This window comes from Dreissena polymorpha, chromosome 14, assembly GCF_020536995.1.
Source record: "Dreissena polymorpha isolate Duluth1 chromosome 14, UMN_Dpol_1.0, whole genome shotgun sequence".
Taxonomy (NCBI): domain Eukaryota; kingdom Metazoa; phylum Mollusca; class Bivalvia; order Myida; family Dreissenidae; genus Dreissena; species Dreissena polymorpha.
In genome coordinates, this window is record NC_068368.1 from 74,693,777 (window position 1) to 74,718,736 (window position 24,960).

General features: G+C 33.8%; 2 protein-coding genes across 2 annotated transcripts in view; both read right to left on the reverse strand.

Annotated features, from left to right (window-relative positions):
• Nucleotides 1–4,566, reverse strand: part of LOC127857487 (uncharacterized) — an 8,951-nt gene extending 4,385 nt beyond the window's left edge. Inside the window, exons 1-5 of the mRNA XM_052393882.1 lie at nucleotides 4,476–4,566; nucleotides 2,067–2,210; nucleotides 1,835–1,856; nucleotides 1,165–1,256; nucleotides 860–881 (exon numbers count right to left, since the gene is read on the reverse strand). Of these exons, the coding sequence (XP_052249842.1) occupies nucleotides 860–881; nucleotides 1,165–1,256; nucleotides 1,835–1,856; nucleotides 2,067–2,210; nucleotides 4,476–4,566 (371 nt within the window). The remainder of the gene's footprint in view (nucleotides 1–859; nucleotides 882–1,164; nucleotides 1,257–1,834; nucleotides 1,857–2,066; nucleotides 2,211–4,475) is intronic.
• Nucleotides 4,567–9,837: 5,271 nt separating this feature from the next.
• Nucleotides 9,838–15,763, reverse strand: LOC127857050 (uncharacterized). The gene is made up of 4 exons (XM_052393345.1): nucleotides 15,628–15,763; nucleotides 13,522–13,881; nucleotides 10,277–10,384; nucleotides 9,838–9,964 (listed from the first exon to the last, which is right to left on the reverse strand). The coding sequence occupies exons 1-4, from the start codon at nucleotides 15,686–15,688 to the stop codon at nucleotides 9,870–9,872; spliced, it is 624 nt and encodes a 207-aa protein (XP_052249305.1). The 5' UTR covers nucleotides 15,689–15,763; the 3' UTR covers nucleotides 9,838–9,869.
• Between the last annotated feature and the right edge of the window lie 9,197 nt (nucleotides 15,764–24,960).

Here is a 24,960-nt window from a genome sequence, read left to right on the forward strand (position 1 = left end):
TTATTGTGCGCGTTCTAATTTTTTTTAATTATTAGGTTCTATCTTATAATCAATTTTTAAATGTATTAGTACTTTTTGTTCACATCTGTTTGACTCTTAATAAGATAAATATTTAGAATGTTTCTCGGCTCTCTAAACCACTCTGATTTTACTCGTATGAAGCTAGATTCGATTTTCTCCTCATTAATAGTATACTTTTGTGTTTTATTAGAGCTTTCAATTTTCCTGCAATATATTGCACTTTGGTTTCTATTTACATTTCTTTGTTAAAAGTTTGGGTGTTGGATATTTCATGCTCTCATCCTTGATCCTTCCATTTATTAAAATCAATAAAATGTAAGGAGTCGATTCCTTGGACAAACCGACTAATTCTTTTATTGAATTGTTATTTAAAGTGTTATAATCTTGCTCAAAAAGACGTTTTTATTCAGTTCAAAATATCATGGACCCTTTGGTATTCTATCAATAACGAATCGGCAACTCCACAGCATGCTTTTAATATAACGGCAATCGTTCAGCACGATCGGCATTTGTTAGGTCATGAACCGTTGACATCGTTCCGCGTCTCATGCTTCCCATTCGGTTTTGTATCGTAGTGTATACCGGAAACAATCTTTTGCGACTTTGCTATTGCATGCCAAACCAGAGAACATGTTCAAGATCCGCCCTTCTTATACCGAAGGTCTCAGGAAATATATTTTTGTGTCAGCAACATGTACACAAAGCATCAGGGCTCTAGTGGACGAAGGCTGTACATGCGTTTTCTATTTATAAATGCTGTCCTTACAGTGAGCAATATCAAATAATATCATAAACTTACTTTATAAGAGTGCATCGTTTGCATTAACACAAACATTACCTTTTCATCCTGGCGTCCGCATCTGTAAAAGCATTTGAACAAGGAATTAAGATTTTTTGAGCTATGATGCTTGAGGTAATTCCAAACTAGAAAAAACATAAAAAATGGTTTAGTCGTTAATTTGTAACAGTATATAAGAACATGTATCAAAACTGTCTTATGGGACATACAGGTCGTGTGTTAAAACGTTTTTTAAGTAACATCGTAATTTATATTTAGTTATTCGAATTATGGTGCTACTGCATGCGAGTCATTTATTGATCGTGTATATTTAAAATTGAAATACGTCAATTCAATACCTGTACCTTGGCTGATTATTGACTCTTTTAAATAGCTGTACAATGGGTCGTCATCAATACATTCTGCACCATCTGGTCGAAGATCATCGATATTAAAACTGTTAAATTAAAAACCCTATTGATTAATTTCATAATATAAGACAAGAGTCTCGTTAGTTTTGCGTCCCGGATGAATGTACAATCTCATCTAGAGGACTCTAATTTACTATACGTAAAAAACACGGCCTATAAGAAAAGTTCACGCCCAATACGAGATTCGATCGACTGATATTCAAGATAAAATCGTTCTATACAACTTTTTAAAAGAATTCTATATTTACGTACACTCCATAGTTATATGAATTACTTCAAAACAAAAAGAGAATAGCAGGTATCACAAATTTAAAACGATGTATTAACGTGTATACGGGCCTTATATTATTTTGCTTAGTTTTTGCATGTCGTTTCGGTCGTTTTCCTAAGGTTTCTTGTAAAATATCGAGAGGCAGATTACATGAGATATCCAACAATAAACGGATATATTGTATTTAAAAATTAAAAAATATACTTTTCATATAGATCTCAGATTGAAAACGTGTTACAAAAGTAATTACTGTCATTAACGTTGTAATAGAGCACTCATGGCAACCACATCAAGGTTTTGTAACATGAATAACTGAAAAACATACAACCTTACCATTGTTGCGCTGCACTTCGATCTGAAAAACGAATATTCATATTGACACTGTATTGTTGTTTTTATTTCAGTAAAAATATTAAATATTATGACACAATTTCCTTAATTTTAACAAATGATCTTTTAAATTAAAATCATCTCATTTTAAAAGTATGCTGATATTTCACAACGACCTTTTGCAATAACGTTTTGTTTGTAATGTACTGCGTTGACTGTTTTATTTTATACAAACCATCGAAACCAAGTGCGGCAGCAGGTTCCGTTGAGGACGAAGGAACATTCGACCACGTGACATTATTCAAGTCGGCAGCAATGTTTACATGTGTATCTGTGTGAGGAATGTCGTTTATGTTGACTGGAAGGCCATCAACTTTACCTGTTGTATTCAGTGTTTATTCAGTGTTCATGCAGGACTATGTTGTGTAAATGATATACAAGTTTAATAACAAAATCAGGTTATTATCTAGTCATCTAGGTTTGTAGTGAAATTGACAAGTTTGTTATACACATTATTTTCAACCACAGCGAGTAAAATCAGTTCGACAACTTTTTTCAATCTGTTTATTATACAATTATCCCCTTCTGATTTTGTCTCTGCTAATATTAAACGTTGCCATTAGGCCAAGCTTAAAACTGAATTTTTCAATGCCATTTCTTATCTGTTTTACAATTTTAATCACAGCGCTGACTTTGCAAAATGTTTTTACAATGTCCTTGTTCAAGTGAATATTCGAACTTTCAAATTGTATATGTTAAACGCGTAGATATGAGTTGTTGACTTATCATGTGACCTATGTTCGCTTTTAGGACAAGGTTCACAAAAGGCCAACAAAGGTTTTTTTTATTAATGAAAATATTATGAATCAGTTGGTTAAACTGCACAGCTCTATATACAATTGTTAAAAAACTAGTCATTTTCTTTTTTTGCCATGGAAAGCAAATCAAGAACACTCATTTATTCCAATATTTCACAAAAAGGGGTGATCAAACAAATATTTAACAAAATTATTCGATTGGATAAAACACATTGTCCTTAAATATGAAATGTGCAAAGGACATTTTAATTAGACATATTGTTTTAATACTATGAGTAAGGTTTTCATAATAATCTTGTTAATTTATCAGATTTAAACAAAGATACTCATTTTAATTTTTAAATAGCTAATTTGTTTCAAGAACCTTACTGTATGTATACAGGTAAATTTAATGTTACAATAACAAGTTGAAAAAAAACAATATAAATGTATATTTTCCGGTAATGTTCTTGTAATATAATATTTGGTTATTTGACGGCTATCTATTCAATACTAAAATATATTTTAATAAACACACAGCTGAAATCGGCGACCATGAGCGAGCTCTCATTTCATTCAATGACGTTCTAATACGCAATTTGTAGAGATATAAACCCTTTAATATTAATTAGAACATAAATTTTAACCTGTAATTATATTTAAGAGCACTGCATGTTTGCGGATCTGTAAACGGTTAAGCTCAAATTTCCTTATAAAGTAGAATCTATCAATTTTTCGTGAAGGAATTGTTCATGGAAGACGAATGTTATAGATGAAGTAGGCTTATTAAACGATTTTCAAAAGTAATTTCGTAAACTGAATACATAGTAGGTTTCTTATAATGACCTTCCGGTATTGAAGTGCAATTTACAACTTAGATTTAACCGCTAAAAGGTAACATCCTATATATGATAGGAAAATAGTTAATAATGATTAGATGCAATATATTACAATATAAAGGATAACTTATGTTATTGTCGCAATGTTGTGGTAATAATAGATACACAATTCAATAATTAATAAAACAAAAACGAAGTCGCATAAGGATCCCATAAATCTCCTTTTATTTAGCAAGACTGATCATATTCAGTCACTTGCTTGTATTAAACAGTTTTCATCTTCTATGTTGTATAAGTACTGCTTTCTTAACAACATAGTTACAAGTTTAATTATAGTGGAATATCATTTGCATGTGTTTACAAACACAAACCTTCTATGAAAACACAAGTAGTTCATAACAACAGATAATGAATTTTCTTAGTAAATAAATATGTCAACAACGTGACGAAGTACTTCGTGACATGTCTTTTATTTTAAGCGTATTTTTCCAGTTTGAAAAGGAAAATCGTTTACATGCTAAGCATGTTGACACCGTGGATAAGCGGAAGACACCCAAGTAAATATGTTTGTGCACCTTACGAATCTTATGACCTTTAAGAAAAATAAAATAAAATTATATCCATCGTTTCATTATGGCTTTTTCATTAAGTGACTCATTATATTAGTACAATCCTTATACAATACGCCAAATTCATGTATGTTCAATATGGTGTGTTTTTATTGCAACTATATACTGAATTACTCTTACTGCATAGGCGTGGACATTTGCATGCAATATTGTTCGCTGTATTGCTGGAAACTCAAAGTCTGACCGTGTTAAGAACATGGTCACACAAACATAAGAAATTGTTTTTCTTAAAAGACAAATGTTAAACAATATACATATGTATTCAAATGTATACATTTCAGTACATTTATTTTTGTTAATGTACTGCAGTTTATTGACCCTCATGAACCTTGTCCTTTCTTTTGTTTGGACTTCAACTTTAAATACTGGAAACATGTACCATGTGCACGTCTCAAGGCGAACAGCAATTTCTTTCGATTTATGAACAAAACGATTCCAATGCCAAGCACAACCAACGGTCCAGCAATCATGAGTGATAGCTTTGTCACTGAAACAAGGCGATACTGTAATACATTGGAAAATTAATGCAGCACAATTTAAAAATGTATTCCATAAATATTACCATGATGTTTTGAATGTTATGCATTTGCGAATAAGCAATATGTTTTGACAATCGTAATAATATTCAAATCAGTTGACCAATATCTTTACACTTGGTAAGTATCGTTAATGCTAAACAAATGTTACTTTTTGCCATTTTAGGGCAGTTGGTGCTACGTTTGTTTAAGCGCAGTTGAAAGTCACACATATTATACTCTCGTTACCTTCAGGTTTGTTATCAGTTTCATTACGATGAATTTCCGACAGATTTTTTTTGCATTGCGTATCGTGCTGATATTTGCGTTTTTCGCACCCAAAAGACAATACCAATGTACACATGTTAAATTAAAATATCTCTCCATTAAAAAAAACTATTTTGCAATATTTGGAGTTTAAAATATAAACATACGAGTTATAAATGTGTGATCCATATTCAAACACTTATTTGCAGTTGACATCCACGTGCATTAAAGGGGCCTTTTCACAGATTTTGGCATGTATTGAAGTTTGTCATTAAATGCTTTATATTGATAAATGAAATATTGGATCTAAATATCTTCAGTACAAACATCAAGAAAAAACAAGTAACCCTCAACAGGGCTCGAACCACTGACACCTGGAGTAAAACTATCACTTAGACCACTCGGCCATCCGTGCTCATACAATAAACGGTGTATTTTTTACTTTATATAAGCAATCATCGTAGTTTCATAAAATATGACGACAATAACAGAACTCAGCAAATTATTCAATCTTTTCGCGTTGCAACGCTTTGTAATTTTCAGGTTTTTAAATCGTCAAAAGATGCATGTAATGGATATTTAAGAGCATGGTAAATGTTCAGTATTACTGTTTCCTCACAAATATCATAACTCAAACGAAACTTTGCGAATTTGAAACACTTTGTTTAATTTTGTCAATTTACCAAAACGTGATAAGGCCCTTTAACAATGAAAGTTGAGTTAGATTAATGCTTTGTCTACTTTTGTGGAAGGACTGACTATTTCCGCTACGTGTTCCATGCCGTTTTCTACGATTACAGTGAGTGCAACTCTAATCTAATCACGGTTAAGTTCTCTGCTGCTGAAAAAGTTGTACATGGGTTGAATTCTAAGAAAATATAATAAGTCAATTCATAGAAATGTAAATATCTGTCGGTGTAAGTTCATATAAATCAAAATCAAAACAACAGACATATGTTCAACGCTACAACGCAAAAAATACACATGGTGTTAAGTTGTTTTTAAAGCTTACCATTACCATTTTAATCTTGGTCTTGCTGAAGTAAGGTTGCCCATCTAAGATAGATTTTCGAACACATTCATTGGTAACCTGTGAAAGCAATCCGTACCTAGGAATTGAATCAACTTACATCGATTCAAAGAACACGAGTATTGAATTGAATTGTATTAAAACTGCTTAGGTAAGTTGTATTACATTCGTATTCGATGAACATATTTTCTCCATATTTTTGTATTCCCTTGCCGCTCTCACGATATGTTGCTAGATGGTTAACGCCAATCTGACATTGTTTCCGTCATTCAATAGATTCGGACAGTCCATGTTTCTGTCCGACTCTAGGTAGTTATGGGGTTATGCATGTTATTCGAGATCTTATTGTGGCTGCGTATGTTTATGAAAAATACAAATGAAGAAAAATCTGGATTCTGCGATAACTTTAATAAAACAATTAAGCTTTATTGATGGAATTAAGTATGTAGATAAAGGGCCATAAAAGAAACATGCACATCATGTATTTTTCCTCACACACAAACATTGGTTGCAGATGCTATGGTTGCAGAAATAAATGAAAACCAGCATCTGTTTCCTGCGATTACGCAGAAATCTAAGCTAGGTTGATGAAACTTGGTGAGTGCATAAAGGGCTATTTACCGTCGGAAATATCTGGATCATGTGACTATTCAAAAAGAACTTTTAAGCCAGGTCGATTAAAGTAAATGTGTAGATAGAAACTCCTATAGAAAACAAGCACATTGATTCAATTGTTTTGCTTAATTTTGTAACGTGCATATAAGACCTTCTATCCACAAAATTAGTTTCATTTTAACCTAGCTTAGGTTGTTTTGGAGTTTTGGTCAAAATCCAGATATAACCGACGGACAGTGAGAGGTAAAAACGGAAATAACGTAGATATTCACTATATTGCCCAATATAAACATACAAAGCTCCATCAACCTAGCTTAGATACGTTTTAGTAAGAGCAGGATCCACATTTAAGTTTTCATTTATGTATGTAACCATGGCATCTGCAGCTGTAGCAACCACATTGTGCTTGACAAAAAAGTTCTTACTGGTATTTCCCATATGGCCCGCTATCAACATGAAATTTCCGTAATTATAGCTGCCGCACTTTATCATACGACGACAAATCTTATATAACGTATTGAAGCGCTGGATCCAGATGCGGAGATACAAAAGTATACCAGGATATACGGAATGACGACCATTCGGACAAACTCAGGTTAACATATTGTCCCCTACAGAATTACCGGTAGGGCATTACAAACACAATCTCATTTCAGTGTCGCTTTTGCCACGTTTTGTCGTCAAAGATATAAATTCTCTGCAAAATTGAATTTTTCCTGCACCTGTGTTAGTGGACTTCAGATTGCGAGACGCTTGTGCAAAATAGTTGAAAATATGGTTTAACGAATCATTCAACTTACATAAGCAGTATCGATATGATTCAGCGCATTTGTATTCTAGGAACTGGGGTCACTTTCTGCATATCTGAGGAACGAATTGCTTACACAGGTGACTTAGCAAGACCAAGATTAAGCCATGTAAGACAGTTCAGACTGCGTGTTGGCGTTCAAGTGTGTCTGTGTGTTGTTTATTTGAGAAGTAACCATAAACTTAAACCTCGAGATAGACAGTTTCAATGAAATTGAATTTTTACTTTATGAGAAACCAACTCAGATTCAAGGACGGTTATTATTTTTTTAAGAAAACGGAATTGAACAAGTCACCGAAACAGTCAACACGGACGAGGAAAGTAAAACTGACACATGTTTCATATTATTAATTATTTGAAATGTGAGACTTTATGCAAAACGATCTGAATATGATTATTTGGTCAATAAAATTATATCAACTTATATGTGTTCTGTTCTGTAATTTATAAACACACACGCGCGCACGCACGCACGCATGCACGCAAAGACCGCCACACACATACACACGCACGCACACGCACATACACACACATACATATAAACATATAGTATTATTGAACAAAACCAAGATATTTGCAAAACAAACCATGTCATTATGCCTATAATTAATTATAAACGATGGTTGTCAGCTAAGGGATAACAACGGTACGTGACGCCCGATATGTAGGCAAGCCAAAACCAGTTTAGCTATTTATTTATTGACTTTAAATGTTAGGAAAGTATGTAAATCTGAAACCATAATTTAAAAACTGTATTCATTGTCATTCATTGACCAGTTCGGACATCAAGGTTTTTTCATGACGGCTTCAACGACGACCTCGCTCTTACATGCGCTGCAGCCCGATTTTGCTAAGTAATTCGTACCTGCTAACGTTTACAAACCAGGTCAGCGTTCGTCGTTTGGCGCCTGCTTGAATGGATTCTTGTGGACAAACTGTCGTTTTGGATTTGTGCTCCGTGAAATATATGCGTATCAGTCTTCGGATACAAATGTCTTCGAAAGCCTGTATCATTCATTCTGTGTCCGCGTGAGACATCTAGGTCTCGCAACCGTGCAGTAAAATGGAGACTTTGAGGGACTTTTAGAGTCTATACTAGGTGGGAAGCTGATAAAGCTACTATTTCACAACCTGCTTAGTCTGGTCAATGCTGCGATCGATACGGCAATAATTTGAAGAACTCAGAAGTACTGCTGCCGTCATTGGGGGGTTATTCTCAGTGCTTGAATCTTCTCTCATTTTTCAGCATCTCGCCATTTATGGTAATGTGTGCGTTTGTTTTCTTCTTGCAGTTCACCATAATTTTCGACTTCTCTGTGGTGAACTTTTTTTTCGTTTGCTCTTGCTCTTTCAGAGAGTCTATTAGTGAGCTCTTGGTGTTTGCTGCTGGTGCCGCCCATTAAGTAAATGTCATCTTTGTATTTAAAGTCAGAAAAGTTTCTGCCACTGATGTAGATTTCGGTTTTGGGGTCTTGGGGTGTCTCATGCTTTTTCTTCGGGAAGGAGAACATCCCTGACCGTCTCAATGTGTATAAAGCTTGTGTCATCCAATGTGCATTTTCAAAGTAAATAAATCAAAGCAACTTTATCAGATTAGTGTTGCATTTTACCCTGGATATCGGCTGCATCGTAAATACTGCCAGCCATTGATTTATTTGTTTAGAAGGTACCTATTACCGTTGTTTTAATAATCATCTGAATGTTTGCTGTAATAAACTTCAGTTTGGAATTAGCTTAAAATTCAAAAGATAAGGTCAGCTGAACATATACATAGTGGTTTAGATTTTATATCTTGTATTTATACATTATCTGGTATTCATACATGATTTAGGTATTTTTACAATAAAAATAAATGTGCATTATATGAAAATAATATTTTTTAAACATAAACACAGTGGATAAAAATTCACTAAGTGTTTCCAATTAATTTGAATCTTATTTTTACATGATATTCAAGACAAAACATCAAACAAATATTTTACAGTCAATTAATAGGTATAAGGTTTAAGCCATTAAGTTGTGAATGTTTCGAAATATATAGCCCAAGCATTCTTCTGTCATGCGGGCCGAATCGAATTTGACTTTGAAATGTTGTCAATGCAAAAACATTGCTATCAAAAGTCGACTTTTTGATTTTATATAAAGTATCCAGTGAAAATATTTTGTTAATATCTTGAACCAAAAATAAGACGGAAGACACCAAATATGTGGAATGTTCGAGAATACATCGGTAGATGGTACTCACCGACAGGCAGTACAAGCGCAGTGAGATACTATATTGAAGATATTATCGGAATTTCGATCTTTCTCAAGTGTTAAAATATTCTCATTTGAAAAGCGATTATTCTTTTGATTGAGATTTAACACCTATACAAGTGGTACATGTAAATGTAATATGAGCATACCATTTAACGTTCGGTTACATATAATAATAGCGTCTGTACTTTTTGATAACAGTAATTTATCAGCACAGGTTTGAATGAGCGTAAAACGAAAATGTTTTACCGTACACTTCTTAAAATTATAATTTAATTTGAATCATACGTTACCAGATTGGTCGTTATTCGACGTGTTTGTATTGCTGATATTCATGGCAGTGGAATTGTTTCCTATTTCAGCTGTGGTATAAGTTGCTGTGAAAATGTTAATATTTCTAATGTTATTGGCATCCAACAAGTATAATACAAAAGACTACACTCATATTTGGCTTGTAGAGAGTATCTTATTCAGAAATTAAGGAATTTCAGTATGATTTTCAAGTGACAGTTCTTAAAATAATGATAACACACTCAATGCATTGTTACATAAAGACGAACACTGATGAGGAATACGTGAACACAAGCAAAAGTGCTATCCGGGAAAAAAAACTAAAACACAAGTAAAGAAGTAAAGTATACGTAAGTAATACGTAAGTTTGAAAGAGCAGAAAAATTCTTGTGCCTTACCATCCATTGCCAGAACTGTTACATTGTTGTTGGTTAAACGTGTACTATCTGTAGTTTCCTCCTCAGGGAATGTGTGTGTAACCGATATTGCTGTACAGTCGCTGTTGTCTACCAAACAATATTGATACTGTCTACAATATACTTTACAGCCATTCTGTTCTACAGTGTGTACATCAAGGCAATAATTCCCATTAAAATACATAAGACACGATAAACAAAAATACATCCACAGATAATTTGCCCAGTAAAATGTAAGGATATTAAAAACGAACATAAAAGTATTTCTGAGTATGTTTAAAAACAATACAAGACCATGACATGTTTTTAATTGTTCTATACACTCAAAATCATTACAAACAGTTGTGTTTAATACTGATTAATATCAACCAATAAGCGCAAGCGTTCATTATATTCCTAGTTAACACGATAATATCTGATCATTTCCGAGTTACATTCGAACATTATTTTCACGAAAAATCAATGGAACCAACATGAATATGTACCCAGACATTTTGTAGATCTGTTAACATTTTCTAAACAATATTATCATAAACTATGCCAAGATTTATCTGTTTAATATAATGTAAGGTCGTCTTGAAATAGAAACATTATGTTAAAAGCAAACTTTATACAACATCATTAAATGAGGTAAATGCTAGCGCTATTTAGTGCACTTGACGCTGTCATCTGCATTTGATGTAAATAATCAAAATAACTGAATTTGGTATATAATAAAAAAAATGTTTAAAGTTTTAGAACTGTACTGCGACATTTTGATGTTATGCATCTTTCCTATTGCCATGATATTCTGCATCAAGAATCAAAGTTTAAAATTATAAAACAATTAAGGATTATCAGACATTCCAAGTCTCCAACCATATATGTAAAAGCGTATGCTCTAACTCTACGCCACATGGGGTTTCTTAGTAGCGTAATACAACAGCTATCCTATTTACATTTTGACCTATTTATCGTAGTTTTACGCACATACTCAGAGACTCTCCGTGGTTACAGAAAAGTCAATTACACGTTTAAATTCCTAACAGCATTCTGATAATACTTTGGCTTATGTGGACTCATATGAACAGTGTTCTATGGACGTTTCTTATCAACTTAAGCATACTGGCTAATAAGCTCGTATTGGCTAGCATATACACGATAATTTTATAACAGTTGTGTGCTCATCATACCAAACTATGTGACAGCGTGAATATGAAGCAAAAACGATATGTGAGTGACTATTTAAATATTTACCAACAAAATGTTATATTTTATAAATAACGCACGCAACAGAGGAAGGTACAAAGTATTATAAACTCGATAATGATTATGTTTACCGATGGTTAAGCCGAGATTTCACAACCAATTCGGCGATTGTCAATACGTTATATCACCCTTTATGACGTATGATATTACTGTTGGTATACCGAACTTATAAACAGGAACATACTACAGCTGCCCCTACTTTGTTCATAGGTTGTTAAATAACACGAAGCATCATATTTTAATGTGCAAATGTGACGGATAATGCCCACCTTGTGTAAAATGTGTACTAGGTTTGATTGAAAACATTTCAGGGACTATTTACAAATACTTAACTTAGTTATAAACTCGTCACGGCTTAATCAGCCTTCTGTATTTTCCAATAATAAAGCAATATTAAATTGAGACTGCACGATTTTGTCAAATATTTATGACTTTATATAAAATGTGTACAACACTTATTATACATATATTTCAATATAAATTAAAATAAAAGTTAAGAAGAACATGTTTCGAAAAAAGCGAAATAAGCCAGATATTTAATTCTGAAATCGAAAATGTCTGTACAGTCGAATTAGCCAGCATGTATATCATGCATGTAGGATGTTAATCTAAGTTTAGTTTTACTTATCATTTTTATTTTCCTGCAACGATATCTATTCATACGACACACGAACACTGATCCTAATAAAAAGACGAATGCTTCAGTTATTGTAGGAAAATATGTACGAAATATCTTCGTCACAATCGGCTTTACCAAATTCGTCTTCAATGTATAAATTTTCTTGCCTATTTTGTGTTATTGTAACATATTTTTATTTATATATTACAATTTAACACACATAAAAATCGTGCAGTCTCACTTTAAGACGTGTCATGTTTTATGAGATGGCGTTTGCTGGATAGAGAATCTCAACACCGCGTTGGTTTTAATCAGTTATACCATTTTCATTGCGCACAAACGAGCGTTTCGTTCTACAAAGTATATATTTTAAATGTTTGTACACTGTGTTTATTGGATATTTAGAACGAATATCGCGACACTTTGGTTGTTATTTCTAAAAAACAGTATCATATGTGGCGACGAATAAGAATTGCGTCGTTTAATTAGGTCGTGCTAGTCGGTTGTTTAAAATGAACCAAAGAAAACAAAAGACTTTTAGCAGCAGTGTGTAAAACTGTTTTAGACAGCAATATGAAACATTAGATACATGATTGAAAAGGAAATAGGTTTTCAAACATTCGTTCTGATAGGTGATGGCAGTTTCGAAAACAATCGCGTTTGTGTTGAGCGGAGTGAGCATGAACTGAGCGTGAAAACTTTTGTTTTCTGAATCAAAATCAATTGAATTTAGTTCTTGCTGGATTAATGTTTGTTTTTACTGAGGACGGTTTCAGAATTCTCAAACGCATGAGGTATATGAACAATTATTCATTCGTTCAATTCGTATTTTTTTCCATTTGTTAATTTGTAGCTCCACACGCGGGCAACAGTACAAAAGGTTACCCTGTTTCATCGCGCATTTTCTATGGACAAAACGAACAGCCTTATAACGCGAAGTATAATATAATAAAATAACAATTCAGACCTTATATTTAACAGTGCGGATGACCGATACTTAGGCTAACAAAACCCCGAGGTTAATACATATATTTATGTCATAACAATTCTCGCTAAAAATGCAGCGTCGTAGCGATTTTTTTCAGTAATTCATTTAAAATGATACTCTTTCTCTCTCTCTCTCTCTCTCTCTCTCTCTCTCTCTCTCTCTATCGCTCGCTCTCTTCGCTGTCATCATCTCTTCGCCTCTTGCCCTGCCTCTCTCTCTCTCTCGAGCTCGTATCTCTCTCTCGTGCTCTCTCTCGTCATCTCTCTCTCTCTCTCTCTATCTCTCCTCTCTCTCTCTCCTCTCTTCTCTCCTCTATCTCTCTCTCTCTCTCCTCTCTATCCCTAACCATAGCTTATAGTTGTAAACGCTTACCCTGCCCTGGGCTTGGTAATGCCAAACTCTTGCTGTGCAAAGCGACCCCGCCTGCGAATTTTTCACATTGCCATATGTCGCCTGGGTTAGCAATTCCATCAACAGAGATGGTACAGATGACACCAGTGTGATTTATACATGCGCATAGCGGCGTCGATTTCATAGCTTTCAGATGGGTAACACTGCAATCAGTGTCATTTTTTACTATTTTCAAAATGTTTTTCTTGTTTTGCTTATCTCCGTATGAAGTCATGTAAAAAAACCATAAAGTTGCTCCATTGCTGTCAATATTATCACTGCAGGACAATTCCAATTTCGATGAACACAAAAATCGTACGTTAAGCCATGGCTCTGAAGAGACTGAAATATACAATTAGTCAATATACGATACAATATGCATGACAACTTCACAGCATGGAATAGCAGAACATGACTGAAAGTCATATCGGCTATAGTAATTACATATTATGCATTAATACTAACACATTGAAAACAAGTGTTGAAACGTAAATGCAATCGTTAAAAGTAAATTTAAATATTTTCCCTCTGTATCTGCTTTATTGTGTGCTTTGTTGGGTTGGATTATACCAATTTATGCTACACATCGGATGATTATATATTAACTATAAATATTTTACGTACCAAAAATGCTCTCAGTTATCGGACAATATACGTTTTCGGACACCATCAATTTTAGCTAAAATAAATATTGTTTCGGACAACCTGGTTTTTCCTTATAGCTATTACTCCAAATTTGTTGACAGTTTAATTGTATCCGAGTTATACACATGTGTGTTCATCCGATGATACATAACACATGCGTTTTGTTACTGCCTGATGACGGAAATATATCTTACGGACGAATGATAAAAGTCATTGGATCGTAACATTTGCTTCATTTTGATGCATATATAACGAATAGTGACAATGGTGTCACGCGATCGCTTGAACATTGTGCATTTGAAATGATTGCATTAAGTGAATAATAAGATCAAAATCATTTCTGTACGATATCATGATGAGACCATTATTATAACGTGTGTGTGTTTCTTTTTGAATTAATGGTTTGCTATTTAAGGATACTTAACAGTTTAGTTATCAAATGCTACATGCAACTTTTAAAACGTGTGCGTTACAAATGAACTGATAATGTAGTGAACCATATTTGAAGATGAAACATACAGCGAATCTAATACAATCAACCTAGTCATATTATCCAAAGCTTATTTTAGTTCAATAATAAAAAAGCCTTTCTAAGCTTCTATTAAATTATCACCAACTAACAGGTGATGTTTAACACAATAATATCCGATTGTTTATTCAATCGGCAATTTTTTCTATTTGTCTCTAAATTTTCTGACATTCTATTTTTGGCATTTTTTTGTGTATCATAATATTTGGACACAAAATTAACTAATTATTATCAATGGGTCGGAAACTTAATAACCTTTTTTTAGAAGTTTTCGCAGGAAAAGTCAACTGTGTGCATGTTCGGAACGGTTTTCTATGAATATTATTAAAAATTATGGAACGCATCCTCTATTTATATCTCAGTTGATAAAACAGCTGTGTGTGTATGTGCAAAGGTCATGAATAATGTCACTAACAATACAAACACAAACTAGACGTAGCAAACATAGCGCTGTGATATAATGGTATAGCTTATTCCTATTATTCCTATATAATAGTATAGTATATTTCACTATTTTAACGCGCAAAAGGATGAAACCATTTTACCCGAGGTATTAAAGCGTCCTTAAGTCACTCTGAATTATTTATAGTGCTTTTGGAGAATAAAGTCAACTGATAACACGTACGATTTTAAATCAAAATCTGTATTTTGAGGATTACAAGTTTGAAAATTTTTGTGTTAAACATGTCCCCGAGTGTTCGCCAGATGTCGAATTTCACAATAAAAAAGAAAACAATGAAACTGTATTTATCGAAAAGCGACACAATACCGTATAGTATAATTGTACAGGCGGAAATTGAACAAAAACTTTCGTTACTTTTTATACAAATTACGAGCGTAAAGCATCTTGACAAATGCATGTTTATAAGACAATACTTAATTATATTTAGTATCGAGCTGATTGTAATTCTTACCGACGCAATAGAAAATCTGAGCATATATTGAACACATCAATATGTTTATAAGTCCTTCCATATTGAGAATGTGCAGCTTATAGAATGATTGAGCTTGCAGATGATTAGAACTTGTTCACCGCCGATAGTATTATGCTGCAATCGAGTGTTTATAAAAAGGGATTGTAAAAAATCCCTTATTGTTTACCGAAACAGGAAATATAAACCTTTGCGAATCTATTGTCATTTCAGAGAAAACGTGGCTTAACGACAACGGGCGATTGTTTCCTTATTTCACTTACATTTATATCTCAAACACGAAAAAAATTGGATATTGAATGTACAATTGAAACATGTTTCTTTGGAAATATTAAATGCAATGTAATTTTTCACTTAAATAAATTACACATATTGACTCCAAGCAGAGAGGTTAAATAGTAATAATTGTATTGGTAGATCTTTATATCGAGCGTTCAACAGTTTATGTTTTTGATTCGTTGAGTCTGTTATTTTGTTCGCATTGTCCGGCTTGCATCAGCTAGAAGAGGTCATAAATACAAACGAATTACCTAACTGTTATTGAAGAATATGTCTTTTCCTTAACGTGATAGGACACTACAATACAATCACTGATCTAGCTCTATGGCAGATACATTTGTTGCGTAACAGAAACTTAAGAGTCACCATTATATTTTTGTGTTTGCTGGTTTGTTTCACCTATAATTTGGACTAAACACTAAGACAATATATATATTAATTATGTTTTTGAATTTCTGAGGTTTATGATTAATAAAATGTAAATAGCTTGCACGCTTTACTTTCATGGGCGCCACAAAAATATGTAATAATGTGAAAAACAGTTGTTAAACTTAACAAATGCAGACTAGCCAGAAGGAAATACATGTTATTTACATCCCTCCCCCTCCCATGAGAATGGAAGCTTTGTGATTACTATTAATATCGCATTATGTCGTTGTAGACAGGCGGGAAAACGGGCGTTGGTGTCATACGACACTGTGTACATTGACGGCAGGCCAATAAAGGACGCGTAGGAGGGACCGGATGGACTTAAGTGTGTAGTCTGGAACTGCAACGGATTGAGCGCAGCTAAACGAGAGGATCATGATTTCCTTGCCATTGTATCACAGTATGACCGCATTATTTTGTTCGAATCATGGTCTTGTAACGCAAGCAAATTCGAACTATCTGGATACGATTGCCACAATTTCTATAGGAAAAATAGACTTAGGCAAGCTAAGCGCAACAGTGATGGTTTGGTAGTATATACACGCAATAGCATAACCAGTGGCATATCGGTTGTAACAAATATTCATGATACAATAATATGGCTTAAACTAGATAAATCGTTTTTTAACAATAACGAAGATATATTTATTGCAGTGGTTTATATATAGGGTAGTAATTCGCCGATGGCCAACTTGATAGATACGGACCTGTTCGAAAGTCTCGGTAACGATATTAACCATTTCCAATCGTTGGACACAGTTATGTTAGCTGGAGATTTTAACGCTAAAACAACGTGTTAAAATGATGCTATATTTTCCGATACATGTATATATGCGATATTGACCAACACTTCTATTTAGTTGATAACTCGTTACCAAGATTTGCAATGGACAAGGGAAGTAACTCTCAAAGAAATAAATTACTTGATTTATTTAAGGCGTTGACACCGAGAATCGCTCACGGGAGATTGGGCCCTGATTTTAGCATTGGTAAATATATATGTTTTAATACTCATGGCGCAAGTGTCATCAATGACCTGTTAATAAGTGAACATCATTTTATACCGTAGATAACTTCTTTGTAAACGATTTTAACAACTTCAGTGATCATGCCCCGTTGTCTTCCAATGTAATATGCAACATGCAAGTTACAATAGAAGAACCATATATATGTGAGTACGTTATATGGCGGGATGATGAAAAACAGCATTTCCGAGATGGTTTAATAAACTGGGTCCCGGATTTTAACGATCTACTCCAAAGCCATATCGAACACAGCGACGAAAATATTGATACCATTGTCAAAAATTTCACCAAAATTGCAAGATAAGTTGCTGACTCTTTAATTATCAAGCACGTTTACAAATATCCACACTTTGTCAATTAAAAAGTACTTTTAAATTAATCACAAAAATTAAGCGTAAGGCGTACAATCTCAAACGCTGTAAACAATTCTAAGATGTTAAACGGAACAAACCCAAGGACTTTTGGAAGAACTTTAGATCACATAATACATCAGGTTGTACTAGCAACACGTCACTTAATGATTTAAAGAATCATTTCCAGCAAATGTTTTCAAATGAACATTTAACTGATAATGCTAACGCAGGAGAATTTAATTCAAACCATGACTTCGACAATTTTGACAACGTATATGGGGACCTTGATAACCAAAAAACGTATAGTGAAGTAATAAAAACTATTGCCGCCTTAAAGAAATGTAAATCACCTGGCGTAGATAAATTGCTTAACGTATACTTTATAGAAGCCTGAGATATTTTGGCGGGCTACATAACAACGATTTTCAAAATGATTTTATATACAGGCGAATTCCCGTTATCTTGGACTGAAGGGATTATAATCCCTATACATAAGAAGGGTGATAAATCTGATCCTAGTAATTATAGAGGCGTCAACTTATTAAGTAACTTCGCAAAGTTGTTTACAGGTGTACTCAACCAGCGAATAACAATATGGTGTGGACTAAAGGATGTTATATCTGACGCGCAGTTTGGGTTTAGAAAAGGCAGGTCAACGATAGCTGCAGTTTTCTTACTCCATTCAATTATTCAAATATATGTAAATATGAATAAACGATTGTATTGTTGTTTCGTAGATATGAAACGTTGCTTTGATTCTATATATTTAAATGAACGGTGGTTAAAGTTATACAAATCCAATTTCGACGGCAACATGTTTAGCATAATACGCAATATGTACCAGTTGGTCAAAGCATGTGTTAGACATTGTAACACGTACTCGGATTGTTTTAATATAGCAAATGGACTAAGACAGGGGGAGATAACTTCGCCGATCCTATTTTTCTCTTTTCGTGGACGATCTTGAAATGTGTTTACAAAATAGACATAATGCTGGAATAAATATACAAGACATATGTTTATTTCTACTTCTTTTTGCAGACCATATTGTTGTTATATGTAAAACGCCGGAAGACCAACAATTGTCTATCGACCGTTTATATGAATATCGTAATACCTGGGGTTTGGCAGTTAACATTCCAAAAACCAAAATAATTGTTTTCCGCAAACAAGGAGCTACCAAACGTAATAAGCGGTGGGTATATGGTAACGAAAACATAGATATTGTGAACGACTTTATATATCTTGGTGTAACACTTAATTGTACAGGGAACTTCAATCTCAATACCAAGAGTTTGCTTGGTTAGGGCTCAAACAACCTCAACGTATTGTTATCCAATCTGAAAACTAATAGTTGCAAATCAAACGTACCTTTGCAGTTATTTGATGCTTTTGTGCCTTCAATCATCACATACTCGTGTGAAATAGGGGGTTTCTCAAAGTGTAACGAGATAAGAAAATTGCACCTTAAATTCTGTAAAGCTGTTCTTGGTGTCAGAACATCAACTTCAAGTGTAGCCGTTTACGGTGAACTTGGTAGATACCCGTTGTATATTAAAAGCTATGTACGTATTGTAAAATATTAGTTTAAGATAACTTAAAGCGAAAAAAATAATTACGATACATATTGGAAGATGGTCTAATTGCCGTAAATGATATTAAATTGAATTGGTTTGGGATGATTAGGGACTTACTTTATAAATACGGATTTTATAATGTATGGTCTAATAACTCACAAATCAATGAAGTTAATTTTTTATCTTTGTTTAAACAAAGAGTTATCGACGAATAATTTTATATTACTAGAGTGGAATCGAGATATAATTAGTTTTAGGGTACTTATTGCATACAAAGCAATACAAACAACATTTTCGATTGAATGTTTGTTAGAGACGATTGTTTCAATAAATTTAAGAACAGCGATTACGAAAATATGCATCTGTGCACATAACCTGAGCATACATACTGGATGATATGATTAAAACGAAACTTGCGACTCTGCCAATTATGTGACAGTTATGAAATAGAAGATGAATACCACTTTATGTTGAAATTTTCTAAATTTTCCCATATTAGAGAAAACGACATTAAAACATATTAAAGCGTCAGACCTAGTATGTTCAAACTCACAAAATTATTAACTACAGAAAAAATAAATGATTTGCTAAAATTAGGAAAGTTCATTTCAGAAGCACTCAAGATTCGTCATCGTTTTACCAATAATATTGAGTAATTTATTCAATGTATTTGATATATAGTTTAAAATGTATATTTAATACAATATGACATCATGTGATATGCTATATTTGAACATGTATTGTTTTCAGTATATGATGATACAGATATTGCATTCATATTAATTATATTTATTATATACCTGTTTAATGCATTTAACAAAATACAGGTTGTATCAATCGTTGAAATAAAAATCCCGTATTACTTCGACCCATTTAATGACGTCACATTCCACGTACCGAAAATATAAATAGTTTATGTTACGAAATATATTACGTAGAACATTGTGTGACGGCATTTCTGTAACGAAACACAATAGTTTTATCTAAACTTTCTGGAAATTAAGGACATGTCGGACGTGGTGTTTTTTAACAGTAAACTATTTGTTAAAAATATCGAACGAATTCAAAACGTATTTTGGAGTGTGTGTTTATTATGCTTATATGTTTATTTCGATAAGAATACAATAAAATAGTGTGGTTTAAACTTAGTTTCGATAAAAACATGGAAGAAAAGATGTGGAAGTGCATATCGTTTCAATGTTTTTGTTATAAACATCGGATTAAAGTTGTCAACTTAATTGTTATAAACATTGGATTAACGATGGCATTAAGGTAACCGTGTCGGAAACCTGTGTTTTCCCGGTTCGAATGTTTGCACTTTAATTTACATAAACTGTATTCATACGCGTCTTAAAAACTATAGCGTACCGTTTAAGTCATTGTTTTGTCAGTTTGTTAAAGTAAACAATACAATTGTTAACTGCTTTCGTTAGTTGTTGTATATATTAAAAGGAATATTACGCTAGTAATATTCCGTATGTATTATCCGGTACTGTTTCAATACCTGATTATGTGATTGTGATTCGAATGTGTAGTGTGTGATCCTTCGAAAATATAATTATTGTTATATTTCAAAATTATAATTATTTTTATATTCTACTGATTATAAACCCTATGCTGATATATATAATACAAGTTCAACTATAATTTGTAATTGAGCCGTTGCTACGTTAATTATATGTTGTTTGGATTTGCACTGTTATATTATATGCTCCTTCAAATGACAATTTATGTTTTACCTTAATGATATAAAAGTATTAAAAAGCATCCATATGTAGCAATATTCACTGTTAACATGTGATTTAATAAGAGTTTTGTTCATTTATCTGTTAAGTTCATCCATAACTATTGTATAACATTTCTGCTAAATCCACTTACTACATTCATGTATTTTGTATTATTGTTTTTGTTTAACAATCGAAACTTTAAAGTTTATGTGTAATGTAATTATATTATGTTATATGTTCTGTTCAAGATATGTTTATAAATATAATATGGTGATCTTTATTGAAATGCATTAACTGATTACAATTCTCGATTAAAATTTCATGCTTTGATATTAATATTATCCCTAAATAGGGCAATTTGTTAGTTTGTATTTCTCTAAATATCATAATTTAGCTATTATATTGTCATGCAATTTTCCTGCAATATTATAAGCAAAATAAATCAAGATAACAATTGCAGCATACTAGACGCAGGAAATCAACATAAAAAGAGCAAAATCATTTAAATTAGTAATATGGAGCAATTTATAAAGTTTCTTTACTTTATTGAATAAAGATTGAAGTAAAGCATGAAAATTCAATTGAAGAACGCATTTGACGTTACTGTAAAAATGAAAAATATGTGTAAAAGTGTTGCAATCAATCAGTTACTGGAGAAATAACCGCCACTTATATTATAAATTCTAAGTAGTATATCATTTCAGTACTTTATAACGGTAACGCGGACTTTCTTTAGATGCTTCATGTCGAATGCTACCAAACACGTAACATCTCAATTTGAAAAAAAAAACAATCCTTATACATTTTCAACAATTCACAGCGAGAACGAAACAAACAAGCAATCAAAATGAATAAAATATTAAATGTTAAAAGGATGTAAGAGAGTACATGAGTTGTATACGACAACGTATAAAATAAGTTTACCTTTACATTCACGCTATTTACATACGCATACATACGCTGATACATATTTCTGTTTTGTGACCAGCGGATATCATTATTGCTTGTATATTTCCATCCTGATGATATTCAAACTGATAGAGAGTTAATATAATGGCCATAATTGTCTTTTCGCCATATTCGGCTGACATTGAACGTAAACGCACATATGTGCCGGTAGAACTCGGTAAGGCTCCATTAATATTTACACACGTGACTACATTACCAGATCATGTATGTTCATTACATATATATACAGCCATAGTGTGTGTAGTTTAAGTTTGGACGTTAGTTCACTTCAGAAAGCAATAAAGTTCGCATGTGTTTTGTTAGAATCACGGGCCTTGCGTATGGGGATCTCGTTCGTATTACCGTCTGGTTGGAATGTCGTATTAAGGAGCTGAATAAAATGACTGAACAGTTGTCGGTGTTGTGTGCGTCTTTCTTTATGCGTAACATACGAGTGCGCACGGTTGTTGAACGATGTTTCAACAGAAATCAATAACACGTAAGGTACGCAGCCATTTCACGTTTAAAACACTGGATTACGATAATTAATCGATTTACCAGCCATTTTTCATTACAACGCAAATAAAACAAACCTTTGCCTCCCTGCATACTCGTGATTCTAACGAAGGAAAACGTCAAACGTGCGACTTGACAACTAGATTAACTATTCAGGACGTTGTAGAAATCAATAATCAAATAATCATGATCAGAATCTTGCAAAATCGTATGATATTTGTGCAAAAAATATACCATAGTGTATAGAAACGTGGTCAACGATACACGCAGAGGAGTCTCGTAGAAATGCACGTGCTATAAGATCAGTAACGATTTAACACGATAGACCACGTACGCCTGCAAAAGTAACCACAATTGATCTAAACGTTATGGGGGCGCTACGTTACGCCACGGATGTTTTGAAAATGTTCAAAATCAACTTAAGACTTATGCTAGGTTAACACCAACGGCGCTTTGATGGCGCTTTAAAGCGGCGTGCAAAGCGGCACCAAAACGTAACAATGCTTGAATAAAGCGTCCGTGTCGTAAAAAGATCGTGTGATAAAGCGGGACATTCGGCAAGAACGCCAAATCTTTTTAAACTGTTTAAAAATTTTGGGCGCTCTGTCACGAATTGATTAAAGCGCCGAGAGTGTATCAAAGCTTAAAAAACCGTAACAAAACTCAGCAAAGCTTGACACAAATCGTAGGAAAGCTTAACAGAGCTTGGTTCAAAGCGGGGACCCCAGTCTTCACGGTATGTCACCACTTGACATGCTTCGTTAAGATGGCTCAAGATTTGCTACGATCTGGCATGAAGATCTTACACGAGGTCAGACGCTTTCATCAAGATATGACACGCTTTGTTACGTTTTCATGAAGGACTCTCCCGCTTTCCCACGAATTGAGACGCTTTCATCAAGGATTGACACGCTTTGAAAGGCTTTGATACACTTGGCAAGCTTCCTCACGCTTTCGCACGATCTTTCACGATCTCCTACGATATGACGCTCTTTCGTCATCTCTATAAATAACACTTGAGTACCACACATTGCTTTATGTTCTGCTTCGGCAGTACATATACTAAAATACTAAAATTAGAATGATACACATTGCATTATTTTCAGCATCTCTATCAATAACACTTGAGTTCCACACACTGCATAATTTTCATACAAAGAGGACGTATCCTGAACCTGAAAAACTACTATTCAAAGTTCTATTAAGGTGAGAAATTCAATTATTATGCATATAATCTGGTCTAATTGTTACGGATTTCAGTTACTCTTGCATGAAAAATGCCCATAACACAGCTAAGGTGCAACGTTGTCAAGAATTATGGAAGATATACCCGTTTTATAATTGAAAGAAATGTTTACAACTTTGCAACTAACGTGATGTGTAGCCTCAAAGCGGTTACGTATGCTACAAATAGCCGGAAGAAAATTCAATTTTAATTCTATTTTAAACAACTTTTTACCAGCAGAAAGTAACTTTCTATATCACTACAAACGTTTTAGCCATTTAGACGAGACCTACTTTGTGAGTGATACCAGAAAACGTTGAAAATCAACGATATATTTTTGGTGACCTGAGTCACTTTCACTTTCAATTTACGAGTAAACAGCGATGTTAATTTACTGATTGTTTGTAAACACAATTAACTTTGAGGACACTGCATTTTGAGCTCAAAACAATTTTTATTGCTCATTTTTGTATGGTTATGTCCAATAGCATATATATGTTGTTTTTTGATAACCTTTATAAATAAAATATGACAAAATATTTAAAAATCGGTAAATAATTACGGATCCTCACCTTTATAGAGCCTTTAACACAAAGATGGGACCCAAGAGAGGTAGAGGTGCAGCAAGAAGAGCCGAAAAGAGACAGTCATAGGCCAAGTGGCTGAAAGGCCGAGGTCTCCAACACCACCGCCGGCAGAAGTGAAGAAATACTGGTTCCAGAGCCAGAGCAGCCACAGCCTCACCCTGCAGGGGATCATCTCCCAGTCATCACACCTGTTCCAGCAGCAGCCGCCAGCAAAAAGCGTACGTACAAACCATACTACTATGCAACACTAACAGAAGCGCAAAAAGAAGAGGTTCATTGACTGGATAAAAGACACTCCTTCCATCTACTCAAAGAGACTGACATATTATAAAGACCCGCAGAACAAAGAGAAGCTATGGGAGGAAAAAGCTGCTGACATGGGTGTTGAGGTTGCAGTCCTAAAAACCTTTTACAAGTCCAACCATACCCAGATGAGCCGCCTAAAGAGGACTGTGGGGAAGTCGGGCGAGGGTACTGAGACAGTCGAGGACATGTCTGCCACGGATAAATGGGTCCGGGAGAGGTTCTCCTTCCTCAAAGACCACATCGAAAGCGTGGAACGCAGAAACGTGGTGAGCATCCGTGGTAGAGGTAGAGAACCAACGGAAGTCATCATTCAGTCAGACTCTGGGTCAGAGTCACAGCCTAC

What these genes read in the sequence shown, in the direction of transcription:
- LOC127857050 (XM_052393345.1), bottom strand. Translation starts at nt 15,688, where the DNA reads ATGGAAGGACTTATAAACATATTGATGTGTTCAATATATGCTCAGATT. An exon ending in TCAGATTTTCTATTGCGTCG is followed by an intron (nt 13,882 to 15,627) that starts GTAAGAATTACA and finishes TGTATATTTCAG; the next exon opens with TCTCTTCAGAGCCATGGCTT. An exon ending in AACAGTTCTGGCAATGGATG is followed by an intron (nt 9,965 to 10,276) that starts GTAAGGCACAAG and finishes ACATTTTCACAG; the next exon opens with CAACTTATACCACAGCTGAA.